The sequence below is a fragment of the Nuphar pumila genome, chromosome 15 (assembly GCF_984573655.1).
Source record: "Nuphar pumila chromosome 15, dmNupPumi1.hap1.1, whole genome shotgun sequence".
Classification (NCBI taxonomy): Eukaryota; Viridiplantae; Streptophyta; class Magnoliopsida; order Nymphaeales; family Nymphaeaceae; genus Nuphar; species Nuphar pumila.
The window spans coordinates 31,264,512-31,275,843 of NC_143263.1; the positions used below are offsets into that span (position 1 = coordinate 31,264,512).

The 11,332-nt window shown below is 37.3% G+C and overlaps 1 protein-coding gene across 1 annotated transcript in view; it reads right to left on the reverse strand.

The window, feature by feature from the left end:
• The window catches only part of LOC149815010 (BTB/POZ domain and ankyrin repeat-containing protein NPR1-like), a 57,604-nt gene extending 52,843 nt beyond the window's left edge, over positions 1–4,761 (reverse strand). Inside the window, exons 1-2 of the mRNA XM_089989204.1 lie at positions 3,915–4,761; positions 1,188–1,935 (exon numbers count right to left, since the gene is read on the reverse strand). Coding sequence (XP_089845330.1) covers positions 1,188–1,935; positions 3,915–4,433 — 1,267 coding nt within the window. The 5' untranslated portion in view covers positions 4,434–4,761. The remainder of the gene's footprint in view (positions 1–1,187; positions 1,936–3,914) is intronic.
• Positions 4,762–11,332: the final 6,571 nt, after the last annotated feature.

The following is an 11,332-nucleotide window of genomic DNA, read 5'->3' on the forward strand; positions in this document are numbered from 1 at the left end:
GTCCCGCTGCACGGTCAGCGGGCGGGGGTCCAGGGGGGGCCGCCCCTGGCGGGGGGTTATAGGGGGGCAGCGCCCCCCCTCCCCCCCCCCCCCCCCCCAGATTTTTTTTTAAATTCTGCAGCCCATTTCATAGGGCAAAAAAAATAAATAAAAAAAAAACCAAAAAAATGGACCATCCGCAGCCCATTTCATAGGGCAAAATTTTTAAAAAAAATGGACCAAAATGACCCTGGGTGCGGTCAACGCACCCAGGATCGGGTTGAACGCACCCGCATCGAGTCGCGTCGATGCGGGTGCGGCACCCTGCTAGCCGAGTCCCTGTGACATAGATTGTCATGTATCAGCTGAGCATTTATTCTAAAATTACTTTGGCACTAGTCTCCACCTTATAGTTGTGGAAAGTGGCAAGTAACAATTCAAAAGAGAGATTGCATAGGCATCTAGGTTTCAACTTATACACCATAGAGTGCTTTCTATCATTTGCAAGAATATTCACAAAAACCTAGGTTCAAGTGTTGAATATTTTTCAGACTTGAAGTAATGACAGTTTAACAAGAACAAAGTAATTTGCTAAATACTTGGCATCAATTCAATATGAAAAAGCATACAAATTATTAACAAAAAATACTTTTACAGTTTCAGCCATGCCTACAAGAGTAACAGAATGAGTTTTTTTTTAATATGACGTGGAACCCTTGCCGAAGTGAGGAAAACCACCGGTGGGGACCCACAACCACCCTGCCTTACGTGGCCCACCTCTGAAAGCTACGGACACACCCGTGCACCAACAAGGTTTGATCTGGCACCTTCATCTCAGCACCCTCACAACCACCTTGCTGGCCACGCGGTCAGACTATGGTGGTGGTAAGACTTAAGAGTAACAGAATGAGTTGTAGAGGAGAAATTGAAGTGCAAAATCTGTTATACAGTATTTCCAGTAAAATCACACAGTTTCCAAAATGCTTGTCACAAGAAATATATGCCAGGAATTCATATGCAGAAAAAAAATGCATTCCACTGTTGCAAAACGCTTGGTAGAAATATGAAAAGGAGAAGTAAAGGATATGTCAAAATGCATGTGTACAGAGAGAACAACACTTACAAGATAAGTGTACAAGGTAAGTACATGCCTTCTTCTTAGCACCATTGTATATCTCAACCTTAATTCTTGAATTGAGAAATCTCACCTCTATTTTCAAGGTATAGCAATCTTGAGCGCAGATCTTCGCCTGCCATTGCAAGAGAAACAGAAGCCTCCCCAAGTAGCGGATCCCTCCTCTCAGCCTGCTCCAATACATCTATACATAACCTCCCATTCGGAGAAGCATTTCCTTCTTCAGTGGTCCTAAAGTAGTGAACAGACTTGGTGAGCCTCTTTGATATTTGAAGTGCTTTCCTTCCATCCAGTGTAAGGTCAGTTGGTCGAGCTCCCTTCGTTAAAAGTGAGACTATAATCTTAGGCTCTTTACGCATCGCAGCAACATGGAGCACAGTATATCCCCTGGGGTTCCTATAGTTAACATCAGCAAGCCCAATATCCAGAAGTTCAGTTGTAGTCTTGGAATCACAGTATGCTACTGCATAATGTAGTGCATATGCATCATCCAGAGTTGTGTGCCCTTCTTTTAGCAACAACCTTATTAGTTCAACATCATCTGAATCAAGAGCCCGATGTATCCTTCTCACATGTTTATTTGGTGGGCAGTTGATTTCAGAGGTGGCTAAACCCAAATTTGCCCGAGTATCCATGATTAACTTAACAACATCTTGAGGTAATGCCTTCTCAAGAGTGGTGATATCAATATCAGACTTTACCACACTGTCTATACACTTGGTCAACAACCTTCCACTTTCTTTATCGCACATGTTAGCCACTGATAAAATTATTAGTATGTCATCTTTTGCAACCTTGTCTAGAATTTCAAGGAGGCGAATCTGCAAACAAAACAGAGTAAATGACTGACAATACTGCAATTGTTCACATGATTCATTCAAGACTTGAAAAGCAATTGAGAATCAGACTGGTGATGGAAGGAAATATCCTGATATGTTTTTCATAATGTTGCAAGAAATGGAACAAACTAGATGCATCAGACCTGAAAAGCCACAATAAATGTGTAAAACATATATATATTTATTTATTTATTTATTTATTTATTTGGTGTACAATCTATAGTTAGACGCAAGTTGTTTTGACTCAATCGATGTCATAGATGTGCTCAGCATGCTCAATTAGTGGGAGATCGTATTTTTTTGGTGAGGAACACATTTTTTTTTAGTCAAAAAAAATTGATTCATTTATGGCTGTTGATTTTTCAATCGCTGGAAAAAACTACTCCAATGTCGGAATCTAGCAATCCAAATGCTGAACCCCACTAAAGCGAGCATGCAAATCACATCCATGAGGTCAGATTGACTAAAATAAATAAATAAAAACATAGTTTGGTAAGTAAGCAATGCTTGGTTTAAATAGATGGACCAACTTGATACACAAAATGCATGTGCTTACAGACAATAACAATGACAATAAATAAGCGAATCAATCATGCCATAAGTATCTCCAATATCTTGAGCACATGATTATGAGAATATCAACAATTTTTAACTGTTGCGGAAAAAAATGTGAAATCCTTTTCCTAATTCCTTATGTTTTCTGAATCTTAGAGCTCTTATTTATAGTTCTATACTATTATGCAACAAGTCCATGCACTTTTGAATTTTTTTTTCTTTGTTTTATTTTTTTTTTCAAAAATAGCTAAGGGTTTCCTAAGAAAATAATTGTTTTGAAATTCTCCTGAAAAATACTTTGCCATAAAATTGCTGCTACTGCTTTGGTGATACTGTATACATGTGGGGCCAGTGACCCTCAGAGGCCATAGTCTGTATTCAGATATTTTCATTCATAGACAACTAAATCTTGCTGAATTGCACTTGATCTAACATATATATATGTGCTGACAGTTTCCATCATTTATATGATCAAAGTACTTGTGTTTCTGAATGGACAGTTTACATTTCCATTCTCCATAAAGATGCTTTACCAAAAAGAAACTAATTCAGCTACTTTAAAGATGCCTCGTCTTCAAGAATCCAGGATGAAGGCGCCAGATAGCTCTTTACACATGATTGAAGGCATGTTTGAATTCCTAAAGGTTCCTCTACTATCCTAGCGATGAAAAACTAAGTGGTCCGGTTCAAATATATGTCAACAGGTGAAGCACCTTTTTACTAGTTGCCCAGAAAGTTTAGAGGTCCAATGCTCTCTGTGGTCCTAGAAAATCGAAAGCACAAAAAGCTAACCGGAAAAGAACATATTCATGGTCAAACATAATGTCTTAAAATTTTCATTTAGATCATATGGTTATTGGTGGGACTAGCCACAACAACAACATCCATATCAACAAAGAGGCATCCCCGTCCTATCTTCATACCTGGCTATTTTGTATGTCTGGTTTTCTAAACTGAAAAGCAACTTTAGGACTGCTGACAGAAGAATAAAATCAAACTGTGATAAAATATTCTTGACAACTGAATGATTTCCAATCTTGCTCTACTTCCAACTGTGTGTCTAGCAACTGAACTCCATCAGTTTATCCATTAACACCTTAGATCCATTCAAATTCAGCACTAGTTTGGCTAGATTAATATCCCTATATAAGAGTTCAAAACTTGGCTATTCTTCATGATTAATTACAAAATTAAAACAAGAAACTTCTCAAGGAAAAGGAAAACTAAAATAGCAACTGAACTCTCATCAGTTTGTCTATTAGCACATTCAAATTTAGCAATATCTTGGCTAGATCAACATGCCTATATAAGACCTCAGAACTTGGGAATTCTTCATGATTAATTTATAAAATTAAAACAAGAAATTTCTCGAGAAACAAGACAAACTAAAATTGTAAATTGATCACCTTCCATACATCAACCAGATCAGCAATCTGGAAAGTATGTGATGCATAAAAAACCTCAACAGCAAAATCAATGACTGGCCTGCAGGATTCATGAGGGCACTCCTCATCAACACAGGTGCAGATCTCAGGAGGAAGGGGCTTCACTTCGCCAATATACATATACTCCAGAACCGACACCAGAGCATCATAGCCCACATCAAAGTCCTTGGTAAGCTCCTTCAATTCATACCTATTTTTCTCCTTCCCCAGGAAAACCTGCCTGAGAAAGGGACTTCTCGCCGCGAGTATACACCTGTGGACGCGGACTTCGTGGTTGCCATCGACGACGATCTTAGCGTCGCTGTAGAGATCGAAATCTGGCAATCGAAACAGCGAATCGAGGTTCTCACTGAGTTTCTTGAATGATGAAACCTCAGGTGGGGTGAATTCTGGGAAGAGGGTGTCACTGTTTGAGACACAGGAGGTTGTGTTTGGTGGGGAGTCAAGGTATGACAAGGTGGGTTTCTCAGAATTTGCCATGGGAGGCAGTGAGTAAGAGAATTGAGCAAAATGGGCGTCTTAGGGAGGTCGGTAAGACCTCATGGTTTTGAAGAAAGAGAGGGTTGAAGGGGTCTGGAGATGAGATCAATGTGGGGTTATATGAAGATGACAAGCTTGGGTTAACATCTGTATCATCATCATCACCACCATCATCAGCAGATGACAATTTGAGCCCAAAAATCAACCATAAATGACAGATCCCCAACCAGAAACCATTAAAATTTACAAAAAAGTTTGAGTTAGAGAAGCTGCATGGTTGACTCTCTTTCTCTCTCTAACCATCAAAACCCGCACGCACATGAATCCTTATACATGATTCTACAGACATGATTTTATCCAAAACTGCAGAGTAACATCACTGTACTGGATTCAGTGGGTCCATATGTGTTTCCAACTTTCGGGATGCTTCAAATGGATCGTGACTATTTCATTCATAATGAGTCTGCTCAGCGTACAAGATGGATTTGGTGTCGTCGTTATGGATCTAACCACTATCATGCCCCTTTCCAACTCTGAACTTGGTCAAATGCATATGGAATATGTCCTAGTTGCTGAAATCTGCGAAGCTTCATGGGCATTAGGGAGGTAAACGGGTCAGATCCGAGCGTTACCGGGTCCACTTAATTGGATTTGGATTCAGATTCAGGGTCAGATGGAATCGAATAAAACCGAATCCGGATCCAACTAGCTTAAAACTCGATATTTACACTTAATCAGGTTGGGGTTTTAGTGAGATTCAGGTTTAAGTTTGAATGCAAAAGGCAATACTGAACTGGAATCCAATAATTAATCGGATTCCAATTTGATTACCAAAATCCGACTAATCGGATTCAGTTTTCGGTTGGATGTCAGGTTGCATCCGACCCATTGACGTTCCTAATGGGCTTCAAGTTGCAGAGTTCCAAGAGGTATGGGGTTCAGAAACCAGACAACTTGAGTTTGAACCTTTGGCCTAATTTTAATACAATCTAAACATTAGTATGAAAGAAATAACTCTGGGCTTGAATGGTGCGCTAAGGATTTGGGACAACTCTATTATTTGCAATTTGGTAGCTAGGGGTGTCAACCGGTGGTGACAAATAGGAAAACCCAATTAAGATTTGGGTCCAGTGTAATGCCTTAAAATTTTGAATTTGAAATAAGTGAAAATTTGCAACCAATTTTTTTTAATATGATACACAGTGAAAATAGTTTTGGTTTTCGAAATTGGACAACCTTGAGCGGATTATAGAGACTAATAACAATAACATCAAAAAATTTGACTCCACAAGAATAAAAAGGCATACTATCATTCCATCAAAGATTAAATGTATTTAAATCTATTGAACCATGTCCATGCACAGAATTACAAAACATCTCAATCTAATTGAGATACAAAAACCTTAGGACCGACAAAAAGATAGAATATGGTCTTTGGCCACTCCACCACATCATGTCATTGCATCGTCGTTCATTTATCATCAATATCCCCATAAAAAAGGGGTCATACTCTTTCGAGCAGGTAAGTCAAACCAATAACATAATATTGTACATGATAAAACATTCATCGCAGCCATAATATCAGAGTCCACTAATATCATCATATCATGATATAACAAAATAAAGAGCAAGCATAGATCTCAACATTAATATGAATGGCAATGTGTATCCCAACATCAATACAGATAAGAAATATGTATTTCAATAGTAAAGCATAAATAATATTTCGTGAGTCAATGCATATTTTGTTTTTCTTTCTTAACATCTCTAGGTACTCAGGTATAATCCTCGTATCTGATGAGGTCATGATGGGTGTTTATTATGCTTCATGACTTATTAACCCAAAATACCTAACAAACCGGTTATCCAATGTAGGCGACCTGTGGCCGAGAGAATTCCCACAAAGGCTAGATGTTCAAAAAAGATTGCAATCCAAAACTATATGCAGTAGTAGGGGTGTATCACCTAGGACACATGGATAACCCCAACCTCCTTATCTTCGAGTGATTGAAAACCAATGAGACGTTCTTGCTCCCATAACAAATATTCAGAATGACATGTACGTGAATCTATATGTGTTTGTGTCACTCGAGGTTGTACCACCTACCTTCTCTAAGGTAGATCAAGGTGTGATTAAGTTACAAGTTTTTTCTTAATTAATGCATGTGACATTTCATGTACCTTGATCCGTGAGGCAGACAGGGCTCACTAGCCCAAGTACCCTCATAGGGCAATATTTGAAACATGATACTATTATGTACTCAACTCAATCACGTTGCTTTGGCGCCTTTAGCCCATATGAGCAATTTGTCGATGAAGGCAAGTGAAATCATTTAAGGCATGAATGTATGCATGTAATACAATATGCCCTTGCATACCTTGGAGGTTCACAACAGACCCAAGCTCATACCCAAGCTATCAGATGGATGACATGGATCATATGCAATCAAAGAAACATTCACACAAGGTGTGTCAATTGACACTACGAAGGTTTCTTGAACTATACACTCAGATATATGCAAATCATAGTACAAGCATGGTTCAAACATACATAGAACTTAAAAAAATAGCATGCTTAACATTCAATATCATTGTCCAAATGTATTTAGGTCATATAACATTTTATTGCATGCATTTACATTATACATCATATTATCGCAAGCATTTGCATCGTATTGCATATATAGTCATTGTTATCATAGCAAAAAATTTCCCTCCCTCTGCGAGAGAGAGAGAGAGAAATGATTCTGTGAGTCAACTTGACCAAAGTTTTGAAAATGGTTTTTGAAAATTACTCGCCACCGTTTTTTAAATTTGCGAGAAAATTTTGTAGAATGGGACTCGCCTGTCAGTATGAACTTTAATCATTTCTGGATCTTTTACCAGGGATAATTGAACCAAGGATCAAATGTGTGCTTTGACTAAGTTCAATTTTCTAAATTATGCTCTATTTTCTTAAATGCACAAAGAATCAGGCATGTGCTATGGAATTTTGAAAAGATGCAAGTTTGAGAAATATGATGTTTGCTTGGAAAATTGAAATGTGTTTGGAAAAACAATTCTAAGAAAATCATTGAATTTCATTGGAAATCAGGAATTTGCATTGGAAAGTAACTTTTAAAGAGAAAGTTGATTCTCAAAAAAACTTGGACTTTGAGAAAATCGATTTTTGAACTTTGAAAATAATATTGAGAATGTTAAAGACATTGGAAAAATCATGGTTTTGAACTTTGGAAATACTTGAAATATCATTTGACAACTCAGAGTTCTAAGAAAATCAAATCCTAAGAAAAACTTAGAAAATTCTGAGAAAAATCGATTTCTCAGAAATGGAATTGGAATTTGCAAATTGAATGAAATGAAATGAATGAATATGGATTTGAAAGACATTGTTTTGAGGAATTGAGAAAATTCTTTTGTATTTTTGAGAAATGCAGTGCATTTTTGAAGTTAGCCTCAGATGGTAGGCTAAATGTGACTAATACGAATATCACAAATCTGAGTTTCCTTCGTATTTTGACTATGACCAAAAATATGAATTTCACCGAGTTTGTCAACTCCCTAAGAGCTTGTGCACGTGTCATTCGTGTCAACCATAGTGGATTTGAGAAAAATATATGCATGAATGATACATTCATCAGATATTGAAATTACGAAAACAAACTATATGCAATGCATCCTATTCTAAGCAGAAAATGTAACTTTTATTCCAAATAGTACATCTTGATATTACATTGAATTAAAATAAAAGAAAAATGAATAAAAGCCTTCTTGAATATTCTTGCAACACTAGGAAACAAGTTAGCACAAAAATGTAGGTTTATCTAGATTTATCCGAAAATATTGGAAAATTATCAAATTTTATGCGAGTGTAAAGCCTGATTCATACCTCCTTGATATAAACATAAGAAATATATGATGAAAATGAATGGAAAATCCAAAATTAAAGTTTGAAAATTCAAAATTGATGTCAAATAACCAAAATGCCCCTGATAGCAAGACTATGGCCTTGAAATCAGGGTTTTCAAAAAGATATTTTGTAAAAATGAGATTTTGGATTTTAAATAATGATAAATCAAATACAAGATGATATGATATGATGAAAATATGAAAATTAAAGTTGGAAAATCAAAATTGAGGTAAAAATGATCAAAATGCCCCTGATAGCAAGACTATGGCCTTGAAATCAGGGTTTTCTGAAATAATTTTTGTAAAAATACAAATTTTGAAATTTGAATAAATGCAAATGATATGGAAATCAACTGTAAGATGATGATAAACATATTAAAACCCTAAAATGTAAATATATCCTAAAGACTCTAAATTTTGCTTGGTTTTCGTTTGAGTTTCACCCTTAATTTTAAAAATTAACTAACATAAAAAGCAAATGAGTTTGAAATTGACTCAAATTTGGCATGGACACCTAGACTAACCCCAAGAACAGAATGGAATCTGAAAATTAATATTTTTAGTATTTTTACATATGGAAATTCAAATAAAAATCCTAAATTAAATGATTTTTGCCTAAAACCCTAGATTTGCCCTAATGAAAGGCAAATTTGGAGTACTAACCTACCATAAAAATTCCCCAAATTTTATGGGATGACAGAGGACAGTTAGGCAAAGATTTTTTTTTATAGTTTTGAGATTTGATCTATGGTCGGAGATCTACAACTCCGGCAAGTCGGATCGAAATCCGACGACTCTGGAATTTAGGGTAGACTGATAGAAACTAGTAAACAGAGGCCGAAACCTCTGAAATTTTAGGAGAATGATCCTGACACACAGAGGAACAGTTCATTTTTTGATTGTTTCTACAATGGACCTACGGATTGGATGGACACAGAGGTTTATTAGACCTCTAATTCTGATAAAATCTAACTAACAGAGATTTAGCTAATGAATTTGTAAAATCTAAAAAAACTAGGAATCTGAATTCATAAAATCCTGAAATTTCGGAAAATGGTAGAGGAGTTTATGAGGAACAACTATTTTTTGATGGTTTTGGTATTCGACCCAAGGATTGGAGTACCACAGAGGATTAGGGTCGGTCTAGACCCTGACAAGGATATAACCAAATTCTCTTAGGGGTCTGGAATTTCCGATTTTTGACAGAGACTAAATCTATTTAAAAAAAACCAGAAAAATACTAGGTTCTACCAGGGATCTATAGTATTTTTTAGAGAAGGATTCAGTCTCTCATGGAGGAGATCTCGGGTCCTCAAGTCTACTAATTAAAGATCTGGAAATTCCAGAGGGTTGAAAACTCGATATGGAGTTTGATTTTTTTTATGGGGTTCAAGAACAAAAATTGGTCCAAAATTTTGTCATAATATCACAAACAAATATATCTAACTACCATAAAATTTTCAAAATTTATAAATAAGAAAACTTACATGAAATAACAGTTGGATTTTCATCCAAAATCAAAACCTAAGTTAGGTATTAACAAAAACTACACTACATACTTATGAAGTAAACAACCTACTCTAACATGCAATGCTCAGAATGAAGGCTATATGAAGACATGAAAATAAACAAAATTAACAGGATATATGATCTATCTTGATGTTGGCTCCCAAAATGAGAGTTTTGATCCAACCGATGGATGAATCCTCTCATCCTCATAGCCTCAGTAGATAAGGTGAATACTCTATTGTATTCACTTGATTTAAAACCAGGAAAAATACATTTATATGACTGTAACCCATTCTTTGATTTGATTTTACAGCATTCATGAAAAAAATGGAATCTAGATATCCCTAGTCCACGGATTCCATGGATGCTCTTCTTAGAGGCTTTATCAATAATCAATGAGAATCACAAGGGAAATGAATAGTGGCTCACCTTGGAGGATTCAGTTGCAACAAAGAGAGTTGTGAGAGCAATGGGGGATGTTGAAGCAATGCTAGAGAAGGTGGCTACTTCAGTTGTGCTGAGCGTTGGGAGCCGTGGAGCTTGCTGGAGATTCTGTGCAAGGATGCTGCTACAAGGCTGCAGGGCGTCTGCCACTTGGAGATGCTTGGTCGTGATGCTGAAGATGCTACTTCCAAGGTTGAAGGTGGAGGTTGAAGTAAGAGGTGATTGCTGCAATGGTGGATCAACTGAAGGAAGAAGGTAGGTTGCTGCTCCCTTTGCTGCCTTGATGAAAATGTGTTGCAGTGGTTGCCACCGTGGGGAAGACCAAGAGCTGGAGCTGTGATGATGCTGGTACCAAAGGGCGAGCTGGAGGTGTTGGAGAAGATGCACTTTGGCATGGACACTTGGAAGTTGAAGGAGGTGGCTCAGCTGGAGCTTCACCAAGGCTTCAATGGTGATGAAAGTTGCAATGGAGTTGCTGCAACCAAGGGTTTGCTGTGAAGGTGTGTGTGTGTGTGTGAGAGAGAGAGAGAGAGAGGGTTGAGAGAGATCTAGAGAGGAGGAGCCAAGAGGCTGAGCATGAGATGCCTTGGGAGAGAGATGAATGTGAGAAGAGAGTTGCTAAGGGAATGGGAGATAACATCCACCGTATGGGTGTTAGTTAGTTTTTTTTTTTAGAATAGGAAAGGGTTGGAGTAATAAGGAGAGGAAGAAAGGAGAGAAAGAAAGAAGGAAAGAAAGGGAGGAAGGGAAAAAGGAAAGAAAGAAGGAAGAAGGGAAGGAAGAAAGAGGAAAAGAAGAGGGAAAGAGGGGATCGACCAAGGGGGGGAAGGAAGGAGAAGAAGAAGAAAAGAAGAGAAGGAAGAAAAAGAAAAGGAAAGAAAGAAGGAGAAGAAAAGGAAGAAAGGAAAGAAAATGGAAGAAGAAAGGAAAGAAAAAGAGGGAAAAAGGAGAAAGGAAAGAAAAGGGAAAAAGGAAAAAGGAAAGAGGGGGGTCGACCTCGCTTGTGAGTCCCACCTTTCATAAAATAAAAAATGAAA